The sequence below is a fragment of the Eriocheir sinensis genome, chromosome 9, assembly GCF_024679095.1.
Source record: "Eriocheir sinensis breed Jianghai 21 chromosome 9, ASM2467909v1, whole genome shotgun sequence".
NCBI classification, from domain to species: domain Eukaryota; kingdom Metazoa; phylum Arthropoda; class Malacostraca; order Decapoda; family Varunidae; genus Eriocheir; species Eriocheir sinensis.
The window spans coordinates 25,559,957-25,587,023 of record NC_066517.1 but is presented as its reverse complement, the minus strand read 5'-3'; the positions used below and the strand labels follow the sequence as shown (position 1 = coordinate 25,587,023).

The 27,067-nt window shown below is 43.5% G+C and overlaps 3 protein-coding genes across 7 annotated transcripts in view; 1 reads left to right on the top strand and 2 right to left on the bottom strand.

The window, feature by feature from the left end:
* The window catches only part of LOC126996251 (uncharacterized), a 29,306-nt gene extending 22,725 nt beyond the window's left edge, over positions 1 to 6,581 (bottom strand). For all 5 annotated transcript variants that reach the window (XM_050856624.1, XM_050856626.1, XM_050856627.1 and 2 more), the window contains exons 1-3: positions 5,033 to 6,581; positions 4,227 to 4,304; positions 1,287 to 1,428 (exon numbers count right to left, since the gene is read on the bottom strand). In XM_050856624.1, coding sequence (XP_050712581.1) covers positions 5,630 to 6,538 — 909 coding nt within the window. In that variant the 5' untranslated portion in view covers positions 6,539 to 6,581 and the 3' untranslated portion in view covers positions 1,287 to 1,428; positions 4,227 to 4,304; positions 5,033 to 5,629. The remainder of the gene's footprint in view (positions 1 to 1,286; positions 1,429 to 4,226; positions 4,305 to 5,032) is intronic.
* Positions 6,582 to 6,912: 331 nt separating this feature from the next.
* The window catches only part of LOC126996249 (uncharacterized), an 88,984-nt gene continuing 68,829 nt past the window's right edge, over positions 6,913 to 27,067 (top strand). Inside the window, exons 1-2 of the mRNA XM_050856621.1 lie at positions 6,913 to 9,001; positions 11,447 to 11,612. Of these exons, the coding sequence (XP_050712578.1) occupies positions 8,556 to 9,001; positions 11,447 to 11,612 (612 nt within the window). The 5' untranslated portion in view covers positions 6,913 to 8,555. The remainder of the gene's footprint in view (positions 9,002 to 11,446; positions 11,613 to 27,067) is intronic.
* LOC126996246 (probable G-protein coupled receptor B0563.6) overlaps positions 20,738 to 27,067 on the bottom strand; it is a 44,240-nt gene continuing 37,910 nt past the window's right edge. Inside the window, exons 4-7 of the mRNA XM_050856616.1 lie at positions 25,641 to 25,832; positions 24,989 to 25,173; positions 23,505 to 23,657; positions 20,738 to 22,215 (exon numbers count right to left, since the gene is read on the bottom strand). Of these exons, the coding sequence (XP_050712573.1) occupies positions 22,027 to 22,215; positions 23,505 to 23,657; positions 24,989 to 25,173; positions 25,641 to 25,832 (719 nt within the window). The 3' untranslated portion in view covers positions 20,738 to 22,026. The remainder of the gene's footprint in view (positions 22,216 to 23,504; positions 23,658 to 24,988; positions 25,174 to 25,640; positions 25,833 to 27,067) is intronic.

Sequence of the window (27,067 nt, the reverse complement as noted above, 5' to 3'; positions counted from 1 at the left end):
CATTCAAGAAGAGGTTAGATAAAGCCATGGATGGTGAGGTAAGATGGAGTGGAGTGTACAGGAGCTGCCTTGTATAGCCCAACCGGTCTCTTGCAGACTCCTTACGTTCTTATGTTCTTATAAAGTCACTATAGTACATGGACTCTAACTTGAGCCCTGTGGTTTGGGCCGGGGAAGCCTCCATTCTTTACAGATCTAGCCATGACCTGCGATCTGTCTCACTGTTAGTCTGTACGTTATCTATTTGTGGAGTATACACATACTCATAATACGACTGCATGGTGTTATGAATGGCTTGGGATTACAGGGAAAGACAACGACTGAGTCACGCCCAAGGGCTCAAGTTAAAATCGATAGACTATACTGAAGAAACTTGAAATAAATTTTTTTGACATTAACCCGGTAGCAGCGACGGGCCAAATTTGTGCCATGATATAAACCCCAAAAATAGACGATGCATAAACTGATCACAAATGCTTTGATATATATAATTAAGTGCTTTGTGTGAGGGTGATTTTTCTCATTTTCTCGCTTAGAGGGACCATTAACCCTTTCATTGCTAAACGCTCGCTGCGACCTCCACCCACACTCACATCTCGTGCGTATGAGAGTGTTCCAACATTAATTCTCACAACATAGGATTGCCAATTGAGTGGATTCTTCACTAAATTTGGTGGAAAATCATATCAGCCCAGCGTGGCAAATCTACGGATGAGTAACTGGTGGATGTTCTTGCCCAATATAGCAGCATTTTTGCATAGCTTCACCTGACTGATTCTTTGACCAAATAGTTGTAAATATTGCAGTTGGCAATGCTCCCTTGCCAGAATCTGAAGGAAAAAATGTCCACAGTTCCCTCAATATGGCTGATCATCCCGCATGCACCGATGTAAGTGTTAACATTCAACACTCCCTGAACGTCCGCAAGAGAGGCATACATAACTGACTCCTATAGATCTGGACCTCCTCTTTCCAATGGTGTTTTTAGTTTTCAGCTGTGATGAATAGTTTTTGAGATACAGAGGCTAAAAGAGACCCCCAATTGGGCTGCCCAACTGCGCCTGAGGGGATAGTCGCGTCCACACTGCGCGCAATGAAAGGGTTAAGAAACAATACCCCCACAGCTACTGGGTTAATATTTGTCAGGCCAGCGAGTCCTAACCCACAGAACATTTGTTACACAGTTTTTCCCGCACACCACTTACAGGAATTATAAGAGAATATGAGAAACAGAAGACAGTCGTAAGAGAAACAAGAGACAATTATAGCAGAAATAACACTTTTACCAATGCAAACCACTGCTCTAGAGTCCGGGTTGCTGGCCGGTCTTCAGGAAAGCATGCTGTGGCCTCTCAGCTGGTAGTAGCCAAACCACATCATCATCATAGCGGCCAACAAGGAGCGTCACACTCAGCCTCCAGTGTTCCGCTGAAGAATATTCAAAATATAAAAATACATTACTCACTGTGTCACCCTAAACTATTTTATAAAAGACAATCTCAGCCATCCTAACCTGACCAAACTTTAATGAACCTAAGCTAGCCTTAGGCCTCACAGGGAGTAAGAACGTTAATACATTATAACCAATGCCACACTGGCAGCGAGCTGCTTGGCGAGAAAGCGAGAAGAGTTGACAAATGAGTTTTTTTGCGCGAGATCGCTCGGTCAGGAGTGACATCACAGACATGTATTATTTGCTGTATCTCAGCCATACATTAGATAGGCCATTTTGGTTGACACCGTTAAATGCAGAAGTGATTGCAGAACTTGAATATGTTTGTGAAAACTCAATAAAACAAAAACTAACTGACGAGTTGAAGTTAAAGAATCACACTCCGTAATAACACATTCTACATGTAACTTGCAGCAGCACCAGCTATGAAATGCTATAAACAATTCCATCTTCTAGAGAAAAGCCTCCTGTATACAGAGTTTTTTTAAGGGGCTCTCACACATTCCCGGCCTCGGTCCCGATAGTCCTCGATAACTCCCGATAAGTCGATCAGGGCCTGACCGCCGACAAAATAGGCAATAATCCCGGGACCGGCAGCTTACCGCCGGTCTGCCTGCGGTAGACCGGCGGTAGACTGGCGACCATATACGATTTTCGATTTCTCCAACCGGCAACTGCAGCAGGTCAGTCAACGGTAGACTGCCAGCCTACCGGTGGCAGACCGCTGGTCTACCAGTGACAGACCTGCGGCACATCGACGACCAAACACTATCTTTGCATTTTTATATTTTAAAATTACCTCATAAACTGCTTCAAACCTAAATTCATTTGTGTGCATAAAACTCTCTCTCTCTCTCTCTCTCTCTCTCTCTCTCTCTCTCTCTCTCTCTCTCTCTCTCTCTTCTTCCTCCTTTCTTTCATCTCTTTCCATCCTCTCTCCCTTACTTCCTCACTCCCTCTTTCTTCCTCACTCACTCCCACCTGTTCCTCCTTCCATTCCTTTCCCTCTCTCTCTCTCTCTCTCTCTCTCTCTCTCTCTCTCTCTCTCTCTCTCTCTCTCTCTCTCTTTTCTCTCTTTCACCCACTCCTCTTCCTCCTTTATCTCATCTCCCTCTCTCTCTTCATTCCCTCGCTCCTACCTGTTCCTCCTCGTTTTCCTCCTTCCTCCCTTGCTAATCCCCAGATCATAAACAGGTGTTCATTTATGGCCTACCGCCAGTCTACCGCCGGTCTGCCGCGGGTGTCGGCGGAACCGCCGGTCGACTAGGACATGTTCAACACCGCCGGTCGACCGGGCGCATCGCCGATATCTTTGAAAATTTTAAAGTTGACCGGCGGTGGTCAGCTGAGTCTACGGTCCTCAGGGTCGACCGGCGGTCTGCCGCCGACAATCCCCAATCTTACAGCCGGTCAACCGGCGACCGGCTTATCGGGAGTCATCGGGGATTATAGGAGAAGGGAACAAGACACAACCCCCGATTAATACCTGGTAGTACCCATTCACTGCTGGGTGGACAGGGGCGTAGGGTATCGGAAAAGCCACCCAAATTTTTCCACTCCGCCCGGGAATCGAACCCGGGCTCTTTCGGTTGTGAGCCAAGTGTGCTAACCACTGCACCATGAAGCCCCCCAGGATGAATAGGGTGAATACTCCACACTTATAAATAAAGGGTTAATACTTCACCCTTATCCTGACCTGGAAACAATGAAATCTGGCCTAACTTAATTCTAACCTAATCTGACAGGTGGTAAATGTCCACAGAGTTGCCCATCTCACTGTGGTACTTCTCACCCTAACCATGGGTTAGATCTCATAATTCTATGCATTTTGAATCCCATCTATATATATATATATATATATATATATATATATATATATATATATATATATATATATATATATATATATATATATATATATATATGCCTCGCAAATTGACAGAATCGCTGCTAGCAATTTTTTAAAAGTTAATGAGTTTTTTGCAGCCGCCTCAGAGCATCACGGGGGGACTGGGATACTCTGTTCCCCGTCTCTTCTTACACTCACTTCTCACACTTCTCATGGGTTAGATCTCATTATTCTATGCATTTTGAACCCCATTTATGTTCGCCGCAAACTGTTAGAAACGCCGCCAGCGATTTTTGAAAAGTTAGTGAGTTTTTGGCGGCCGGCTCGGGGCGTCGGTGCCACCATTACTTACTTTATGAAACATCACTAGGTCTTCATATATCTTTTCTACGAACGCTTGGTTAGCGACGGTACGCTAGGTTAGCGATTAGCCCACTCGTGTGAGACCAGGTCTACCGCGTGGTTATTTTTTATTTTTTTAGAACATGCAGACCCACGAGCTATTTTGTGGTGGCACCGACGCGACGGTTTACGGTGGGGGAACATATTTAAACTAACCCAACCGAACTCTACGACCTAACAGCTAACGGGGGGGCTTTGACCCCTTCGCCCCCCCACATGTATATGCAACTTAGCTCTGCGGAGGTGTTTCTCGCTTTCACGCCCGGGGCCCACAACATCACGGCCCGCAAAAAAAACACCAACCTTTCATAAATCACTAGCAGCGATTCTATCAATTTGTGAGGCATATATATGGGATTCAAAATGCATAGAATTATGAGATCTAACGCATGGTTGGGGTGAGAAGTACCACAGTGAGATGGGCAACTCTGTGGACATTTACCATCTGACAACCATACATTTTTTTTTTACTATTCAGCTTAATGTTCACTGAGGAAATGGAACCCAGAAAAGTTTACTCACCACCACGGCTCCTGCCAAGCAAATCACAACTTGGCCCCCGAAGGAGAGATAGGGTCCGGCCGGCCATCGGGTGTACTTCTGGAATAGCAATAAAAAAAGGTTACGTGTTGGAAATTTCCGTATAAAATGACCTCCCGTTGTCTTTTTTTTTTTTTAACCCGAGGGGCCAAATTTGTGGCTCTACCGTGTAGCAGCGAAGGGCCATGTCTGACCTGCTGGACCTGGCCGCTAAATGCCCATTATTACGTACTTAAGACAGCCACGCCCCATTTGACCTCATGTAAGAGCTCAATGCATCTTATTCTCCATATCATAGGTCTTAAGTGTCGGTAATAAGGTCAGAAATAAGGTCACACGGTCGCCTTTGTGAGCTCACCCCTAAACCTAATTCATTGTTTACGACATTCACGCCTCATCTGACCTCATATATCAGGTCAATCCCCCTTAATTCTTCACTCTGTAGAGGTCAAAGGGCTTACTGGGTATCGATGATAAAAGTTCACGTGTTAAGCTGATGGCCGCCTCTTATCTTGCATATATCACACATTTTCCGCCTTTTCCCCACATCACCGCTTGACCTCAAGAAGTATAGTGACCTTATATGTCATGACCTCAAGCCCCGTCTCGGTATACCCAGTAGTTTACGAGAAAAATATATATATACAAATATTTTCCTCACTCAAACCCGCGCCGCCATCTTCATCCAAGGCCCCGCGGTCAACCCACATTTAAATCCCCTTTGACCACGTTCATTACACTTTTCGCCGTTATCACCCATATCAAAACAAGTACAAGGCATTCCTCACCTCTTTGATCTGCATGGCGTGTCTTTACAGCGGATAAATCCCACGGAAATCACATAAAATAGACATGACTCTTAATGGTGTCTATCCGGAGCGAATTCACCGCGAGGGAGGAAGGCCAGTCACGTTATCATAAGGGAATAACTTCGCCAACTTCCGCGAAATAACTCTCAAACGTTTAACTTTCCTTTTTTTCCATATTTCACTCACTTCTATCGTTCTATGACCCTATTTCATTTTCAATACACGGCACAAACATCAGAGAAACATTTGTTATCACTGGAAGGCTAAATAACAAAGGAATAGGGTTGATTATTGACAGAATTATAGCAGACGTTATTTTCCCTCATTTCTTGCATCTATGGTCCGTGTGTCTGGTGTATTATTACCTTACAGGCAATATTAACCCTTATAAAGATCACAGGTGGACAAATAACATCAAAATAAGGCAAATCAATAAGTTTTTCTGGTGTGTGATGAGGTATCTTTCAACGAGTTATTTCGCACGGAAAAACGACACCACTGCTAGTAGTAGTAGTAGTCGGTCGGGAGTTTTGCCTTTGTAACGGCACTCCCTGATGTGTCTACTGTCTGGGTCTATTATTTTCCTTTTTCTTTCATTCTTTTTTCTCTTATTGTCCAAAACTTGTGTACTGTTGTTTTCGTTTGTTCGGTGTGTTCATTTTCAAATAAAAAAATTCCAATGGTGTCGTCCTCTTCTTCCTCGTAAGGCTGTTGCAGCCTCACGCACTTTGCTCTTTCCTCTGCATAGGCCGGGCACCAGAGCAGGAAGTGTCGCAGGTCTTCGTTTTCAGCTTCACACATGTCACACTTGGTTTCCTCTTGTCGGTGTCTGTTTCTGTCTTTTAGTTGCATGTTGTTTGTCCTGCATCTGAATAGCACTTCTGAGGCTTGGTTGTTGGTGTATACCTCCTCTTGTCCTCCCAACTCCTGTCTCCATTTTCTATATATCTTAAGGCTTGCTTTCTCATTCATTTGCCTCTTCCACTCTCTTGTATCCACCTCTCTCATTCTCTGCTTTATACTCTCCTTTGTCTCATTCCTCACACTCACACTCAGTCCCTCTGTTGCTCTTAGTTCATTCAACAAATCTTTCACCCACCTACTTTGTCTCTTCTCTATCATCTCCTCTCCCACCCTTCTCACCAAATCGTTTCCTTCCACAAGAACATACCTTAAGTACTTCCACTGTCCCTCCCTTATCCTGTTTTTAACACTGGAGCTTCCTATCTCCCCCCTGAGTGCTGCTTCCTGTGCATACATTGGTGCCCTCAAAATCTTCCTGTACACCCCATTCTCTATCCTCTGCAACTTTTTTATGTCTGTCTTTGTGATGTTTATTATATTTACCCCGTACAGGATGGATGGCAGTGCAACATTTTTCCAATATGTCTTTCCTATTAACATTCTTGAACAGCTCTTTTCAATTACATTGTATGTCATATTTGCTAGCCTTCTCGCTTTCCTGAACATTTCTTCCTTTTGCATTTGAAAACAGTTCCTCTTGTCATTGACTATTATTCCTAAATATTTAATTATATCCCCAACACTAATGCCCCCTATATTTTCTGGGTTTTTTTCCATATTAAAGATGATAATATTGCTTTTCTGCTTATTTACTTTTAGTCCATATTCTTTAGCTATAGTCTCCATCTTCTCTATCACCTGTACTGCTTCCCCTACACTATTTGCCAAAAGCATGCCATCATCTGCAAAGAAGAGTGAGGTAATCCTGAATGCCTCATCTTTGTACCCACTTTCTAGCTCCTCTAGCTCCTGAATTATTTTAAAGTAATCATCTTAAACAGTGTAGTTGAGGCAGTACATCCCTGCTTATTCCCACTGGTCACTTCTATTTCTATCTCCTCCTCTTCTTTATCAGTCTCTATCTTAGTTCTATCTCCTACATAAACTCCTGCTATGAAGTTAATTATATCTGGGTTTACCTTGCTATCCTTTAAAACTTCTATTAACTTATCTCTTCTTACACTATCATAGGCCTTTGCAAAATCTATCGAGATTACTATCAATGGTTTCCTCATCTTATATGCTCCTTCTGCACAATATCTTAGAATAAATAGGTTGTTTTCTATCCGGCTTCCCTCTGTGAATCCTGCCTGTGTATCCTTACCTATACCATTTATCCTTATGTGGTCTTCCAAGCTAGTTCTAATCACAGCCATCATTAGCTTGTACCCTACATTCGTCAGAGCTATTGGCCTTAGTTCTTTAACCTTTGGTCTACACTTCTTTGGTAACATGACTGTCCTAGAGTCCCTCCATCCCTCTGGTATCCTCCCTGTCTCTAATACTGCCCCAAGGTCTTCAACCAACACCTTCCGTAATACTTTACTTTTGGCAAATTCTTTGTACATTTCTGGCTTTATTTTGTCTGTTCCAACTGCTTTTTTATTCTTCATTCTATTGCTACATTTAATTACTCTATCTTCCCTTATGCTTTCTTCTTCCAGATAGATGAATCCCCCCTTCACCCTTCTTGTCATTTCCATGTGTTCTCTCACTTCTATTCCACATTTTTCAGTGTGCTGCCACCCCACTGCCCTCAGTTCACTAATATCCTCCAACCTTACAGCCTCCATCTTTCTTATCCTTAATTTCCTTTGTTATCTTCTCCTCTTGTTTGTACATTTCCTTCCTTATCTTTAATTGTACCTTTGTTCTTTGTTCTACATATAATTTTTTCCACCTTTCTTCCTCTTCTTTGCATTTTGCATTTCTCCTATTCCTGTTTAACTTCTTCCTTTCTTTTATTTCTTTCCTTATTTCCTCGTTTATCCATGCTGGTTCCTCGCCGTCCCCTAGCTTTTTCTCTCTTCTTCAATATACACTTTTTAGCACTGCATCTGCTGTTTCTCTCATTTTTTTCTCCAGAGTTCTCCTATACTGTCCACCTTATTCCTCATCACACTTTCTTCTAGCTTTTTCCTAAAGTTTTCTAGCAATGATTTATCTGTTTTATAGTACTCCCTCTCAATCCATTCATTTTTCTTGAACTCCCTCTTTTTTTCTTTTGCCCTTAATTCCACCTCTATCAGGTTATGGTCTGAAAGATCATATCCTTCCTTTTTTTCACTTATCTTCATTTTATGGAACCTATTGTACACCTTGTCTGTCACCAATACATAGTCTATTACACTCTGCTGTCCATCTCGGCTCCATGTCACTTCTCCCTCACACCTCTCGTCATCATTTAACATAATCAATCCATATTTTTCCAGCCATTGTATAATCACTTCCCCATTCCTGTTTACTTTTTGTGTTCCCTTGAACCCCACATGTCCATTAAAGTCACCCATTATCATCAAAGGCTCTGAGTTTTCCTCTATTATTTTTTCAATTTCTTGTGTTATTTCCTTGTTTCTCTCAACATCACTAACACTAAAGTAGACTAACACTAACCTAACCTCCCATTTTCCTATTTTTCCTATTGTGTGTAATACGTCCTTCCAGGGAGGCATCATTGCGCAATGTCGATATTACACCTATGCCATCTAGCGAGCCGACGCCAGGATGCTCACAGAGTTCCGTTCAGTTTTCCTGCCGACTAGGAAATGCCAGGTGTAAAGCCGCCTTTAACACCTGGCAATTCCTAGTCGGCAATACCGGCGCGGCTGCATTTTTGGTCTGGGTCTGGGTCTGGGAGCATTATCGCGGCAAGTTCTCTGCACTGCAGCTGAGCGTGTCAGTCTTGTATTGCCGACTGGCGGCTGAGTTCAACATGTTGGCGCCAATAAAACAAGAAATGACAGATACAGACAACAAGATTTGGAGCCAGGAGGCCGAGGTGGCATTACTAGAAGAAGTGAGGCAGCATAGATACTTGTGGGACCCACAAGATAAGCTGTATGAGAAGCTGAGTCTACGCAAAACAACTTTTGAGAGAGTGGCAGCAACATCCGAGAAATGTTTGTCTGCGAGATATCAAAGGAGGTAAGGAACGATTATTTTCGTGTATTATATAATCACACGATGTAATGCCTGGGGGTTGCGATGGCATGTTCCTCCGTTCTCCTTTGTTGTTAAATGCAACAATGAACAATCCATCAATCAATACTACTTATGATAAAACTCGTTTACTTAAAGTATTTCTACAATATTAGGCTAATGGACCAAACTCATTGTGGTTTTAGGATATGGTAGTAGCCTTTTGGGGTGTCTGGGATGAATTCATGCCCTTGCATTTACTAGCAGTTTACGTCTTGATGGCGGCTCCTCCCACGTGTGAACGTACTTGCTCACCTGGTTTACTCACCTGGTTGGCTACCCCAGCTTACTGTCATGGTTCACATATCAGTGGTACGTAGTAGGATAGCTCGCAACTGCTGGCACGCCAGCCCATCAGTTCAATTAAGGACATTATGATTTGTACAAAAATAATGGGCGGAATTGTGTGCCATGTGCAGCTATAGTATCCCCAAACTATCGAGTCCATCCTGGCGGTGCCCCGAGACGGGGTTTTCCCTTTTGCGGCGATGCCAAGTCTACTACCAGCAATTAAAGGCTTAGTACGGAAGTGGGAAATTTTGTCCTTTCTCCCTTTCCCTCTCTCTCCCTACGGCCCCACCCCACCTCTCTCTCTCTCTCTCTCTCTCTCTCTCTCACTCTCCTTTAATTTTTCTGTTTCTCCCACCCTTTTCCTCATTACTTCCTCATCCTCCTCATTCAGACATGCATTCCTTTCTTGTTACATGTTTTTTTCTCCTCTCCCTTCACACACTTACACACACACACACACACACACACACACACACACATACACACACACACACACACACACACAGATACATGCATACATACATACATAAATACATAAATAGACAAAAGTGATTCAAACCATACAAATTAAGAGTATTCTCTCTCTCTCTCTCTCTCTCTCTCTCTCTCTCTCTCTCTCTCTCTCTCTCTCTCTCCTTTAATCTTTCTGTTTCTCCCACCCTTTTCCTCATTACTTCCTCCTCCTCCTCATTCAGACATGCATTCCTTCCTTGTTACATGTTTTTTTTCTCCTCTCCCTTCACACACACACACACACACACACACACACACACACACACACACACACACACACACACAGATACATGCATATATACATAAATACATAAATCGACAAAAGAATGATTCAAACCATACAAATGAAGAGTATTCTCTCTCTCTCTCTCTCTCTCTCTCTCTCTCTCTCTCTCTCTCTCTCTCTCTTACCTATGAAAGGATGCTTACCTATGAAGTAAGTAAGTGTGTGTGTGTGTGTGTGTCGTGTGTCGTGTTATCATGAGAACTGACCTCTCGTTTACCTGCGGATTAAAGCGGTCAATGTACCCATGACCCAGCCTCAAAAAACGGCAGCACTGCAAAACACAGCTACCACATTTTGTGGTATTTATACAAAGTCATTGTCATCATTCCACTAGAACAATATTCAAAGCCCCCTATACATCCTCATTATAAATTTATATAAGTGCACTATTATGAAGTTTCATTTCACGTTAATCTAACAATAAGACAATAATTGCTGCTTGTACACTTGGCATCGCCGCAAAAGGGAAAGCCCCGAAAAGGGCACCGCCAGGATGGACTCGATAGATTGGGGATACTATAGGTGTTAAGCAAGGTGTATAGATATGAGTTCGTTACAGAACAATGTTAATAATGGGATGAGTTTTGACAGAGGCAGGTAATTATTCCGTGTACGAGAACAGTGACTGTTCAAGGGAGAGGTGAAGGCCCCGTTTAAATGCCTGGATTGTGCCAGCGCTAACAACGCTGTCTGGGAGGGAGTTTCAGTGATCAATGCACCTAACACTGAAGAATCTGCGTCTACACTCAGTGGAGGTGTGTGGTTTGGCTAATTTGAATCTGTGGCCTCTGGTAGTAGTGACTGGGGAGATAGTAAATAGATCAGATGGAGAAATGGCACACTGATCATGAAAGATCTTCCAACATTTAATGAGGTCTGCTCTCAAGAGTCTGCCTTGTACAGAGTATAGGTTGAGAGCCTTGAGACGATCAGCATAACTTAGTTCAGCCAGGCCATCTATGTGCTTGGTCCAGCGGCGCTGCACTGACTCCAGGAGCCGCAGGTCACCCAGGTATCCAGTGTTCCAAACTGTTGACCCAAACTCTAGTAAAGGTCTTATGTGTGATTTGAGGATGGCTAACATAAAGTCACTGGAGCGACGGAGAGTAGATATGATTATGTTATTGGCTAATCCTGCAGCTTTATTAACTATTGTTCTTATATGTGCATGAAACTTGAGGGAGAGCACCCAGCTGGTCTTGCCGCTAGATTGTCGCGGCTGTATTGCCGACTAGGAATTGCCAGGTGTAAAGCTACCTTAAGATATCAAGTGATTTACAGTGGCATTCCTTTTCCCACAGTTCGCTTCCTCGCTCGTTCACCTCTGCCAACATCTGCCTGCACGCCCCTGTCTTGCTATGGCCCCCTCTGCCCTGCCATGGCCCCCCCTGCCCTGCCATGGCCCTCCCCTTGCCCTGCCATGGCCTCCCCCTGCCCTTCTATGCCCCCCTCCTGCCTGGTCTTATGGTGAGTACCCTTATAATCTTGTTTCCTCGTTATGTGAAGGTTTTGTATGTTTTTGAATAACATATATATATATATATATATATATATATATATATATATATATATATATATATATATATATATATATATATATTTTTTTTTTTTTCCCTCTTTGGGGACGGGGGTAGGTGGGGGGAACTGAAATCCAAGAGGAAATTCCATGTTTTAATCTCCCCCAAAGGAGAAAAAAACAATAGCATATGCATGAAATGGCATAACGTGCATCACCTTCTAAAACACACACACACACACACACACACACACACACACAGCACCATCTGTCATAAAAAAATACCAGTGACATAAAGAGGGAAGTAAATTGACAACATTTCCCTTAATAAGTTGAGTGAGTGACAGTGGTCTGTAATTGTCATCATCATCATTATCATCATCATTCCATTATTTACTACATATAAAATTTTAATCATAATTTGTAGAGCAGTTGAGTGGCGGTTCCAAAGGGGCTTACGGGAACTAAAGCTCTCTCAAAAAACTTAGTCCTCCCTTATTAGTCCCTTCATTCATCTGGAAATTAATTATAGTTCCTTTTTTCTCTTGGCACTAACTCAACCTTCCTCTGTGTCAAACAAGGCCCCTTAACCCCCTAAGCCTCCTTTAAAAAAAAACTGTTGTCACTGGTCATGCTGTTCCTTTTTTTACTTCCCACTCTGTCCCGAGGTCGTTCAGTATCACTTACCAGTACTAATACGTATTTCTTTTCTTCTTCCAACTCAACTATTACAGCTTCCAATGTATCATTAAGCATCATACTAACACAGCTTGGCAGGATTTCCCCACACATCACATAGCACAACACACACATGAAGCTTCCCTCAAAAAACTAAAAAGAGCCAATTGTCTTAAGTTTAGTTCTATCCATGGTGACAACTACAAAGTCTGACTGAATCTATGTCTTGCCCTTAAGACAACTAGCTAAGCCTTATTCAGTATTGCTGTGGTCAGATCTGTGCCTCAGCCCACAGCCCTGCAGCAGTGCCAGGCTGGGTGCCACGCAAGGCTGGAAGGAAACGTGTTCCCAGTAGTTGGCTCAGCCAAGAACCAGCAAATTCATCAAAATTTTTAAAGATTTTAAATAAGTTTGTTTATTTGTTCAATATTGTTTGTCTAAATTCACAGGTTACATTTTTGTAAATTTACTTTTTTAGATTGCAAGCATTTGGTTTAAATTTTAAAATATTTTTGAATTTAAATATTTATCAGAATTTCCTGTTAGCTTCACAGACAATCTTCCCCCCCCACTACCCAACTAGAGAAATGCATGAGTGCCCTCAACAACACACACAGTGCTCTCTAAGCAATGCCCAGTGCCCTCCTGCTCTCACAACTATGACACACTATACTATACCCCCCCCTCTAGGACAGGGATACTCAACTATTATGAGCAAAGGTCCAGTTAGACAAGTTCAAATGTGTGCAGAGGTCCGAATAAATACTGTAAACTGGACCCCAGGCTTCAGGAGTAGAAAAAAATATAATTTATTAACATGAATGTCCTGGTGATGGATTCTTGCAAGTGTAATTCCAGGACTGAGTGTATGTAGACCCTCCAGTCTATCCAGGAAATACACTTGCAAGAATCCATTGCCAAGACCTTTGTGTTATTTACTTATATTTTCTCCTCCCGGAGCATGGAGTCCAGCTACAGCACTCAGAAGGTCCGGATTGGTACTGCGAGCTGCCAGTTGAGTAGCCCTACTGTAGGGAATGCCTTGTGCCCTGCCTGCTGCAGGGGTATCCGGTCATTTCGCCCACATGCCATTTCGCCACACTATGGAGTCATTTTGGCCAGAGGTCAATTTGCCCACACTATGGAGTCATTTCGCCTGCATTTTGGAGTCATTTCGCCCAAGGTTACTGATGGTTCATTTACCTCTCAGTTGTTTACTGCACATTTCAATGGGGTATATTCATTCTTAGCAGGTCTCACCAGCGAATAGGCTATCGTGCCCAAAAAGCTTGAAGTGTTCTTTCAGTTATCGTAAATTTCCCGTGTTTCTCTTGGATTTGTAACAATTACACTTCAGTGCAATAAGTAACATTGTTGTTAATAAAAATGTAGCTGATCATACTCGTTTTATTTATTTGTAAATGAGAGAAAATAATGCAGGGTAGAATATTTGCTCTTTGGGATGAGTATGTAAGGGGTGAGAGGTCATCATATCAACTGCTGAAAGCTTGCGCTCATTTCAATGGCCCAGTGTGCAGCTGAATCTTGCATGTACGTATTTTTTAGTAAAGGTTATTTAAGTAGGTTTTAAAGGTTTTAATTCTATATTTAGATTCGGCACATAGATTCAATAAACTTACATATAGCTTTTCTTTTTTAATTCTTTCTTTATCACTTGATAAAAGCCCCAACAAGCCCTATACTGCTGCACTGCCTGGTGATGGCCTTTCAAAGTACACACCCCTTACATGGTATAGGACTCCTCCAACAATGTGGACGAGACATGGAACGTGTGGGGGAATTGACTCTTTCTTACATGTGGGCAAAAAGTCTTATGGGTGAAATGACGTGTGGGAGAAATGACTGTAAACCGCTGCAGGATACAAAACACTGCCTCACCTACTTCGCTCTGCACACTGCTGCCAATCACACATACGTACATGTAACACTTAAATGTAGGTTCAAACTCTAACACAAAATATGGACCATTACTAAACAGTAATACATACACATAGTATATACTGTACAGCTTTTCATGGTAACAATTTATTCACATTGAATCTGTTATCCTTAACCAGTAGAGTAAAGGACTCTGTCCTTTATTGAATTGACAAACAGCTCTGATATATATATATATATATATATATATATATATATATATATATATATATATATATATATATATATATATATATATATATATATATATATATATATATATATATATATATATATATATATATATATATATATATTACAAACACAACCATGGTCTAAATTCCATGTCAGACACGAATATGCATATACAAAGCCCAAACTTATGAAACACACACACACACACACACACACACACACACACACACACACACACACACACACATCAAGGCACTGCAATCCTTCCTTTGTTGCTCACTCACTCACTCACTCCTTCCCTTACACAGAGTCCCTCTGGTTCTCATCCATTCCTTCATGCTCATTTTGCCACTCTCTCACACTCCCAGTAGAGCACATTGAAGGCATGACACATTAAATTCTTATGCAAGAGTAATACAATTGTAACATTTGTTTATATTTTGCTTCTGTTTATAGCACTCTTTAGTCACAGTGAGGAATAGACTAACTTGATTCATAGTGAAGAATAGACATAGTTTACATGCTTTATATTAAATAATAGTTACCGTGTAATAGTAAAGCCTTTATTTAAAGAACAAACAGACCGTATTTTATGTCAGATGCATTTGGACTTCCTTCGGCTCAGGACTTTACAAAACCTTATTTCCACAACAATGAAACTGTCACAGTGTCCATTAATATACTATGTTAAAATGTGCATGCAAAGGTAGTGTTTAGAGACAGTTTTCATCACTGCCTGACACATCTTGTTTTGGGCAGTGTCTAAACCGAGTCTTTACATGTGAAACGGTCACATATGATGTTGATAGGTACAAGGTTTTGTACCATAGGAAAGAAAAGGATAAAGTTCACAGTAGGTAACAATTTCTTATCAAATCAAAATTGTAAAACTGTTTTAGTTGTTTAAAAATATATCCTATCAAATAACGATGTGAAAAGTACTAAATAAAAAAATAAATCTTTTATACCAACATTTGTATAAATAGAATATATATGTAAATATATAAGGGGAGCAATCAGATCATGAGCACAAGAAGAGAAAGCTTTAGGTGTGATACTCCCAAACAACAGAGGTGAAATGCCAGAATTTTTACTCTTTACTACACTCCCACAGGTCCTCTGCGTGTAACGAAACACACGAGAAATTAATCCAGACAAGGAAAGGTTTGCTGGCGCCGGGGATCGAACCTGCGACCAGCGTAATGGGAGAGCCACTCCTTTACCAGTCGGCCAAAGAGGTACCCCCACTGGCCAAGTGGGTTATGGGAGGCTCGCCCATCAGGCAAGTCGTGTCACTACACGGCTCCCCATTCCTATTTAGATTAATTTCTGTGTGTTGAGATCCCATTTTCTATGAACTTCGGAGAGCATGGGCCATCACTCTACCTGTTACCCTCTCGGGGTGACACAACAGAACCACAGGAGAGGATGCTCACTGCTTAAGCCACCAGTGAAATGCCAGAATTTTTTTTCTCTTTTCTTCACTCCCACACGACCATCGCGTGTAACGAAACACACGAGAAATTAATCCAGACAAGGAAAGGTTTGCCGGCGCCGGGGATCGAACCTGCGACCAGCGTAACGGGAGAACCACTCCTTTACCAGTCAGCCAAAGAGGCACCCCCACTGGCTAAGTGGGTTATGGGAGGCTCGCCCATCAGGCAAGTCGTGTCACTACAGAGGAACACACAAGGAAGATCACAGGAGACACATACAAGCTCCTGACCAACATTAGGGCGTTGTTCCTCTACACGGGTGAGGATTAGATGAAGAAGCCGATTGTGTCAGTGACTCGGTCAAAACTGGAATATGCAGTGGCGGTGTGACCTCCTCAAAGAAAGGAAAAATAGATCGAACCCGTAGAGCAGTGACAAAAATGGTGTCAAGCTTGAGAGGAATGACACATGAGAGAGGCTTGGAAGATTGGGTTTGCCAGCCTTGGAGGAGAGAAGGGAAAGATGATATCTGATTGCAGCGTATAGGGTGATGAAGGAAATTCAAATGATTGATGAGGGATGACCTGTGTGTATGAGATACTAGAAATACAAGAGTTCACAGAGAGAATTAGAGGGAGACAGGGTGTCTGAGGGATATCAAGAAACACAACATTCCTCATAGATGCATTTACTTCTGGAATAATCTCAAACAGCAGATAGATACTTCGGGCCAAAACTTTCATGAATTTGAAGCTAAATTTGTTAAACCGAGATTTTGTTAGTATGGGACGTGGGAACAGTAAGAGGACATGGAAGAAATTGAAAATGACAAGATGCTTGAAAGATGGCAGGCAGTGCAGTTCTCCATAGAGATGCACTGAACAGCCATGGCAATGAGATCGTCCTATCCAAAAACTTGATGAGCTTGATTAAGGGTAAACTTGACCATTTGAGACTCAGAGACAGGAGCCCATGTAAAGTTGTGGGCATACGTCATAGCTGCACATGGCCTCAGTGCTCATCTCTGTCTTATTGGCCCTTGAGCCTGTGGTGGGTGAGAACCCATCAGCCCAGTACGTACAGTACACTGGGAAAGTCTGACATTGGGGTTAGCGCAGTTACCATCCCCAGGTTTCCCTGGTTACCCATTTATTGACCAGGCTGGAAAGGCAGATGAACAGCAGGGTGAGCTGCATGCTGACTGCCTAGGCTGGGATTTGAACCCAGGCCCACAGATTCATAGCCAGACATGCTAACCACTACACCACAAAGGTGCAGCATAATTCCTCTATATCACAACTAGGTAAAACAGCTAGATAAAACAACTAGGTAAATACACCCACACCCACCCCTTCATTCACAATAACACACACACATACACACACACACACACACACATGCACACAGAAGATAAGTTGGGTTTATCTTCTTTCACGTGTAGCCCCTGTTCACCTAGCAGTGAGTAGGTACGCGACGTCAGGCAAGGAGTTGTGACCTTGTTGTCGCGGTGTGTTGTGTGTGAGTGGTCTCAGTCCTACCCAAAGATTGGTACTATGAGCTCTGTGCTCTTCCGTAGGGGAACAGCTGGCTGTCTCGAGAGAGACCCGCAGTAGACCAAGAGGTGAATTACACACACACACACACACACACACACACACACACACACACACACACACACGGCCAAGATGGCGGATGGACACAGTTGAAATCCTGGCGCGTCTTCAGTCTGCGCGGGAACTAAACCCTAGAAGTGGTAATTAAGGTAGGAGCCGTGCTAGGTGGTAATAGTGCTGTCCTGAAGTATTAAAGGCAACAGTGAATAACACTGAAAAAATGAGTGAGGAGAAGGCGGGGGCGACGGCTTTGCCACTGCCGGGTTTGATTACACCGGTAAGCAGGGGAGCCAGGACGAGGGACAATGATTTTGAAGGTTTCTCTGAAGACGTGGATAGGCACAGAGATGTTATGTTGAGAAGGAGACTTATTGACCTGGAAGGGGAGATGAAGGAAATGGACAGAATGGGGATGTTGGAGAGAGAGGTTGACATCCTAAAGATGGAGAAAAATGTATGGCAAAAGGCAAATACAAATGGGCTACCTTTCTACGGATTTACAACGAAGGTGTGGAAAAGTGGGTACCAAGGATGAAAAAGGCCAGAAATCAAGAGAAGAGTGGTATAATAGAAAGTGTTGATGCCAAGCAGGATAAGGAGAAGGCATGGAACAAATGGAGGAAAAATAGGAGGATGGATCTATGGAATGAGTACAAAAGGAAGAGGAATGCTTATGTCAAAGTAAGAAGAGAAGAAAAAGGAATTTTGAGAAAAATATTGTAGATAAGTGCAAAGACCAGCCAAAACTGTTTTATAAGTTCATAAATGTAAATTTGAAAAATAGAGATGAGATTCAGAAAGTTAAAGTTAATGGTGAAACTTTTGGTAGTATAAGTGAAATAGTAGAAGTGATGAATAATTGTTTCCAAACAGTGTTCACAAGGGAGAGTGAGTTTGAAGGTGTAGATGCAGTGCCGGGGAATAGAGTGGGTCTGGAGAGAATACAAACATCAGCAGATGAAGTTAGAAAATTATTGGAAGAATTGGATGCGAGGAAATCAGCAGGACCGGATGGTATATCAAATTGGGTGCTAAAAGAGTGTAACCAGCAAATAGCTGAAAAGTTGAGCAACTTGATTAATGTCTCACTAGCACAAGGGAAGATACTGAGAGACTGGAAGAGGGCTAACATCGTCCCAATACATAAAGGAGGAAGTAAGGAAGACCCGTTGAACTATAGGCCAGTGTCATTAACAAGTGTAGTAGCAAAGATGTGTGAGAAAATTATAAAAAAAACAAATGGATGGAGTATTTAGAAGACAACAGTATATTAACAAATAGCCAATTTGGATTCAGAGGAGGACAGTCTTGTGTAACTAATCTGATCAGCTTCTATTCAAGAGTAATTGATATAATACAGGAAAGAGACGGTTGGGCAGATTGTGTGTATCTGGACTTAAAGAAGGCGTTTGATAAAGTACCACACAAGCGATTAATATGGAAACTTAATCATGTTGGAGGTCTGGGTGGTTCAATATTGGATTGGATTATGGACTTTTTGATGGAGAGAAATGAGAACAGTAATCAGGAATAATAAATCAAGCTGGATGGAAGTGACGAGTGGAGTCCCCCAAGGATCGGTGCGGGCTCCGATTATGTGTGTAATTTATATTAATGACATGACAGAAGGGGTGACAAGCTATATGAATATGTTTGCTGATGATGCTAAACTAATGAGGAGGGTGGCTAATGAAGATGACTGTGTAGCCCTGGGCCAAGATCTCGATAGAATAAGCGAATGGTCACGCAAAGGGGAAATGACATTCAATACAGAGAAGTGTAGCGTGATGGAGTTTGGTAAGAGCAGTAGACGAATATCGGGGAACTTCAGTACCCTCTCGAGTTTCGCGGTTAGTCCCAAATTCTTACCATCCCGACTGTCGCGCATTATCACTCCGAGTTTTGCATTGCTTTGACACATATGGGTCACGTCTACTTACCATCGGCGTCACGCACGCTACCTTTAAATGTAGTATCACACTGGACGTTTTCCTCCAAACATTGTGGCTATGGCAGGAGAGAGAGAGAGAGAGAGAGGGAGGGGGGGGGGGGACGGGAAGAGAAAACGGGTCGTTTTGAAGCCGCAGTTGAAGGCGGCTGCCTTACAATTGGTTGACAGTTCTGAAAACACATTTGTGATTCGCTGGGAGTCCGATGACGTCATCGCCGACGGCCACCCTTTCAGCAGCTTCACTGCCTTAAGGCGGTGTCACAATGGCCGTTTTCGTCCAACCGTTGGGGCTACAGGCAACGCCCGTGCGCCCAACCGGGAGCGAGTTTACAGTTATCCAAAAGCTGGTGTCACACAGGGCTTTTTTCTTCCCGCCGCGTTGGCGCCACCTAGGGCAACCGGCAACTCCAACTTTTCCTGGTGTGAGTCACACACGGCCAAGGTAGGTTGCGCGTATCCACATCCGTAACGTAAACAAAAAACTTGCCCTGTATCAACATGGCGTCGCCTGCTAAAGTAAAGGCTGTTGCGGCTTGTGCTGCCATTACCAAGTTTTGGACTTGTTGCTGCAGTTAAATGGAAGGAAGAAACAGTTGTGGGTGTGGCATGCCTGTGGTTCCTCCATGCCAGTTCTCATTGTCACCACTGCACGTGCGCGGCCAACCCACCCATACACATGAATCGAATAACAACACACACACACACACACACACACACACACACACCAGACTCATTAGGAACCATTGCAGATGTCTCTGACAAACAGAAACCACTTAACCATTTCTTTGTGTGTGTTAGAACGTATTTGGTGAGTAGCTCACATGAACCAAACCTATCTCTTGGCAAGGAGAGAGGAGTCATCTTTAACACTGCTCTCTTCTTGCCATTGGGTATGTTTGGTTTGTGTGAACCACTGACCAAATAAGTTTTAACACACTCTAGGAAATGGCGAAGCCATTTTTGCTTGTGAGAAACATCTGCCATGGTTCATGATGAGTCTGGTGTGTGCGTGGGTGTGTGTGTGTCTTGTTACTCTATCCACGTGTTTATGTTGTCAGAGTCTAGATGGGTGGGTTGGCCACTCACGCACAATGGTGACAATGAGAACTGGCACAGAGGAACCACAGACACACGACGCCCACAACAGCTTCTTCCTGCCATTTAACTGATGCAACAAGTCCATAACTTGGATAATAGCAGCACAAGCTGCGACATCCCTTACTTTAGCAGGCGACACCATGTCGATACAGGGCAAGTGCTTTGTTTACGTTGTGGATGTGGATACGGGCAACCGACCTTGGCCCGGAAAAGTTGGATTTGCCGGTTACTCAAGCTGCCGCCAACGCGGTGGGAAAAAAATGGCCCAGTGTGACACCAGCAGGTTACGGACAACCGACAACTCACTCCCGGATGGACGCACGGGAGTTGCCAGTAGCCACAACGGTTAGAAGAAAACGGCCAGTGTGACACTGCCCCAAGGCAGCGAGGCCGCTGACCGGGTGAGCGCCAGCGATGACGTCATCGGACTCCTAGCGAATCACAAGTGTGTTTTCAGAGCTCAGCCAATTGTAAGGCTTCATCTGTGGCTTTAAAATGACCCGTTCTCTCTTCCTGTTTTCTTCCTTTTTCCAAGGTGCGTATTTTGAGATAACAAGGGAGTAGAGGAGGAAAAAAAGTGAGCTTCGGGGGGCAGCATGAACTAATTATAATAGTGCCCCAATAAACAGTTGCCTGGGCCATGCATGACAGGCTCGGGGCCAACCATCAGGCCCAGATGGATAGTCTACTGGCGCCATAGCCCACATTTAGATGAAGAAATGGTGAAGAAACTAATAACATTGATGATACGTCTAAGACTGGAATATGCAGCATTAGTGTGGTCACCTAGATTAAAGAAAGAAATTAGAAAGTTGGAAAGAACACAAAAAGCAGCGACTAAATTACAGGAAACTCTGAGAGAACATACTTATGAAGAAAGACTGGAGAAATTGGGACTAACAACACTGGAGAGCAGAAGAGAGAGAGGGGACCCAATAGCATTGTACAGGATACAAGAGGGATTGGAGAAATTGGACAGGGAAGAGCAAGTGGTACATGACAGAAGTGTAACAAGAGGCAATGGTAAGAAACTGAAAAAGAGTGACTGTAGGAGAGACATCAGAAAATACAGTTTTCCCTACAGAAGCATAACAACAAGGAACGGACTTGACAAGGAGACTGTGCGTGCAAAAACAATTCATGAATTTAAAGCCAAACTGGATAATAAGCGTTATGGAGATGGGACAGCACGAGCCTAGTGTAGCTCTTTTCCTGTATTTCACAACTAGGTAAACACACACACACACACACACACACACACACTAACACACTAACACACTAACACACCCCTACCCACAGCCACACACTAGGGTGGTCATACAGCCACAGGGGCAGGGTCAGCCATGGCAGTGGTGGCAGTGATGGTGGAGGTGGTGTTTGGGGAGGCTGCGCGGCACCCCAGCTGGAGGGGGAGTGGTGGGTGGAGGCTGCTGGGGCTGGGGTGGGGGGCGTGTCCCTAGGGAGGCCGGATGGTTTCCTTCAGACCCGACACGGAGCCAAAGAAGGAGGCGCCCATGGAGTTCTCCTTGGCCGAGCGCAGCGTGCGGAGGAAGGTCTCCCGGAAGTCCTTGGAGAAGACGCAGTAGATGTAGAATGTGACGGCAAAGTTGGTGACCTCCAGGACGTTAGCTGTGGCCCGAAAGATCTGCGGAAGGGGAGAAAGGAAACAGTGAGGAAGAAAGGAGGGAGGGAGGGAGGGAGGAAGATGTGCAGTGAGGGGAAACATGGAAATGCAGGCAAAAGAAAGCCTATTGGCTCATTACGAGGTCGCCTGCTTGGGTGATTTAATCTGCTCGACCGCCGCTTGGGGATTGATGAGCAGATGAAAGCACCTCGATATTGAGGAGAAGATGAAAGCACCTCGTTATTCAGTTTACTCCCGACGCAGCGAAATGATGGTCGATTCTATATTTGAAGGAGTTGATGGTATTTGCATTTACTACTTCTGAGGGAAGATTGTTCCAGTGGCGGATGACTCGGTTTGAAAAGAAACTCCTTCCAATGTCTGTGTTACATCGACTCGACTGAATGGGTAAACCGTTATTTCTAGTTCTTGAGTTGGTTTGCAGTTCAAAGAATTTGGAGTAATCGACGTTATTGAACTTTTTTAGATACTTGAAGACTTGAATCATATCCCCTCGAAGGCGTCTTTTCTCCAATGTAAAGAGATTGAGTCGTTTGAGTCGTTCCTCGTACGGTTGAGCCCTTAAGGTTGGAATCATCTTTATGGCGTGTTGTTGAATCCTTTCCAGTAAAGCAATGTCCTTTCTGTAATAAGGAGACCAGAAATGTACTGCATACTCAAGGTGTGGTCTTACCATGGAATTATACAAGGATAGCATCACGTCTGGTGCTTTACACTCGAAGTTCCTCGCTATGAACCCGAGCATAGTGTTGGCTTTGTTGTATGCTTTTTTACAGTGATTCGCGTGTTTCAGGTCACTGCTGATAGTGACTCCAAGATCCTTTTCCTGCTGCATCGCCTGCAGAGGTCTCCCATTCATGATGTATGTGTGGTTACTATTTTGGGACCCAATGTGCATGAAAGAAGAAGAAAGGGTGAGGGAGAAAGGAGAAAGAAGGGAAAGGATGGAGGAAGGGAGATCTGCCGTGAGGGGAGAAAGGAGGAAAGGAGAGAACGGGAAGGAGAAAGGGAGGAAGGGAAAGAGGGAGATCTGCAGTGAAGGGAGAAAGGGGAAGAAAGGGTGAGGGAGGAAGGAGAGAAGGGAAGGGAGGGAAAGTGGAAAATCTATGGAGAGGGGAGAAAGGAAAAAGTGAGGAAGAAAGGAGAGAGAAGGGGAGGGAGGGAGAGAGGGAGATATGCAGGTAGGAACTAAATAACAGGCTTTTTTCATTATTGTTTTTTTTTTCTTTCTGCCCTTGAGCTGTTTCCTTTGCTGTAAAAAAAAATAAAAAAATCATGCCCAAACCCACCTCAAAGGCCAGTGATGAGTGCCAAGCGTGGTGGATGGTGACAGACAGCAGGATCATGGGAGTCATGCACACAAAGAACAATGTTGAAGTGCCACCCAGCAGGAACATGAGGCGACTCTCCTCCGCGTACTGCCGACGCTGCTCGCCGCTCACCTGCAGCAGGGAATAAGATGTGCCACCAGGGGAGGTTGTGATAATCAGACTTGCTGCCAGGAAGTTAATCAGATTAACCTGGTAGCAGTGACACAGCAAATTTGTGGCTTTACCGTGTACCAGCGATGTGCCAAATTTTTGCCATGATATAAACCCCCCAAAATAGGTGATGCATAAACTGATCACAAATGCGTTGATATATATTATGAAATCACGCAAATGGGAAATGACATTCAATACAAAGAAGTGTAGTGTGATGGAGTTTGATAAGAGCAGTAGACGAATATCGGGGAACTACTTTTTGAGTAATGAAAGAATCATGAAAAAAACAGGAAAAAGATCTGAGAGTGACAATAACAGACAAGTTATCCTTTGGAAAGCATATAAAATAGGATAACAGGGGAAACATACAATCTTCCTAGAAACATAAAAGCAGCATTTACATATCTAGACGAAGAAATGGTGAAGAAACTAATACCATCGATGATACGTCCAAGACTGGAATATGCAGCATTAGTATAGTCACCTAGATTGAAGAAATAAATTAGAAAGTTGGAAAGAATACAGAGAGCTGCGACCAAACTACCGGAAACTCTGAGAGAACACACTTATGAAGAAAGACTGAAGAAATTGGGACTAACAACACTGGATAGAAGGAGAGCGAGAGGGGACCTAATAGCATTATACAGGATACAAGAGGGATTGGAGAAATTGGACAGGGATGACTTAGTGGTACGTGATAGGAGTTTGACGAGAGGGAATAGTAAGAAATTGAAGAAGAGCGACTGTAGGAGAGACGTTAAGAAATACAGTTTTCCATACAGAAGCATAACAACATGGAATGGACTTGACGAGGAGACTGTGTGCAAAAACAATTCATCAATTTAAAGCTAAACTGGATAATAAGTGTTATGGAGACGGGACAGCACGAGCCTAGTGTAGCTCTTTTCCTGTATTTCACAACTAGGTAAATACACACACACACACACACACTATTGAGTAGGCTATTGAGTAAAATGGAAGAAGTAGATAACAAGAAATTGCTACTAAGAGAGGAACCTTCCAGCAGGAATACTAGAGGAGATAGTAAAAAGTTGAGGAAGGGAAGATGCTCAAGAGACATAAAGAGATATAGCTTCCCTCAAAGAAATGTAGAGGTTTGGAACAGACTAAGTGAAGAAATAATCAGCAGAGTGTGCAGAGCTTCAAGGAAAAGTTGGATAATTATAGATACGGAGATGGGACCACACGAGCGTAAGCCCAGGCCCTGTAAAATTACACCTAGGTAAATACAACTAGGTAAATACACACACACACACACACACACACACCTTGTTGGTCATCTTGCGCCTCTTCTCACACACGGCCTTGTAGGTGCGAATGATGCAGATGTTGAGGAAGACAAGAACCAGCGCCGGGAGAAGCTTGAACAGCACCTCCAGCAGCCACTTGTATGCCCTGAACCAGCCAGCCTCCACCAGCCACGTGTTCTGCTGCTTCAAGTGGAGAACCGTGCCTGTGGGAGTGGTGGTGGTGGTAGTGGTGGGGGGGAGGAGGATGGAGCATAGAATATCATAACTTACTGGTACATTACTCCAAAGTTATACATTGTTTCCTCTCCTTCATTTCCAGCCATTCCATTCCTTCTCTCCTCTTCAATTCCTTTCCCCTCCCTTCCTCCTCTTCCTCCTCCTCCTCACCTCTTCTTTCTTCCTTCACTTCCTCCTCCTCCTCCTCCTCTATCTATGCCATTCCTCTCCTTCATTTCCTGCCATTCCGTTCCTTCTCTCCCCTTCTGTTCAATTCCTTTCCCCTCCCTTCCTCCTCCTCATCTCTTTTTCCTCACCTCTTCTTTCTTCCTTCACTTCCTCCTCCTCCTCATCTCTTTTTCCTCACCTCTTCTTTCTTCCTTCACTTCCTCCTCCTCCTCCATCTACCACCACCACGATCTCCCCCCTCCCCCCCTCAATCTCTCCCTCGCACCTGTCTCGGTCCTGCACGCCACCACGCGGGCCAGGAAGAGGTAGGGGCTGTTGAGGACGAAGGTGGCCACGGGAATGACACACACGGTGACGTAGGCTCGTCTGCCGCCGCACAAGTTCCTCGCCTTAGCCGGGTAACACACCGAGATGAACCGCTCCACCGTCAGGGCCAGCAGCATTACCACGCCGATGCCTGGGGAGGGAGGGAAAGGTGAGGGAGGAAGGTAGAAGGGAGGGAGAGTGGGAGGGAGGGGTGAAACAGTGGTATAAGGGAGGAATTGAAGAATAACCGTATGGGGCTGATAAGGAGGTACAAAGAGTCAGAGGAAGGAATAAAGGAAGGAGGGAATGAATGAATGAAGGAAGGAGGGAGGGAAGGAAGGAAGGCAGACTATTCTATCATCATTATTACTATTATTATTATTATTATTATTATTATTATTATTATTATTATCATTATTATTGTTGTTATTATTATTATTATTATTATTATTATTATTATTATTATTATTGTTGTTGTTGTTATTATTGTTATTATTATTATTATTATTATTATTATTATTATTATTATTATTATTATTATTATTATTATTATTATTATTATTATTATTATTATTATTATTATTAAATGAAGTAGGACGTGAGAAGGAGAGAAAGAAAGAGACAGAGAGAGAGAGGGCAGAGAAGACAGGATATGGGTCAGGAGGAGGAAGAGGAAGCAAGGAGGAAGAGGAAGACATGAGGAGAAGGTCAAACTGTGTGGAAAGGAAGGAAGGAAGGAAGGGAGAAAAATGAGAGAGGGAGGGAAGGGAAGGACAGGGAGAATGGAGAGAATTTAAGAGAAGGAAAGGAAAGGAAGAAAAGAAAGGAAAGGGAAGGGAAGGAAGATAGGAAAGGAAAGGAAAAGGAAGGAAAGGAAGAAAGGGAAGGGAAGGGAGAGAATTTAAGAGAAGGAAAGGAAAGGAAGAAGAGAAAGAGAAGGAAAGGAAAGGAAAGAGAAGGAAGAAAGGAAAGGAAAGGAAAAGGAAGGAAAGGGAAGGGAAAGGAAGGAAGAGGGGGAAGGGAAGGGAAAGGAAGGAAGAGGGGGAAGGGAAGGGAAAGGAAGAAGAGAAAGAAAAGGAAAGGAAGAAGAGAAAGAAAAGGAAAGGAAAGGGAAGGGAAAGGAAAGAAAGGAGAGGAAAATAATGAAATTGAATGAACGAATGAATGAAGTGGAGAGAAAAGGAAGGGAAGGAAAGAGAAGGAAGGGAACGGAGGGGAGGAGAGGAGAGAGATACAAGATAACAGAATTGGAGGGAAGGGAGGAGAAAAGAGGGAGATAAAGTAGAGATTGAGCATGAATTAATATACTCTCTCTCTCTCTCTCTCTCTCTCTCTCTCTCTCTCTCTCTCTCTCTCTCTCTCTCTCTCTCTCCCCTTCCTGATTTA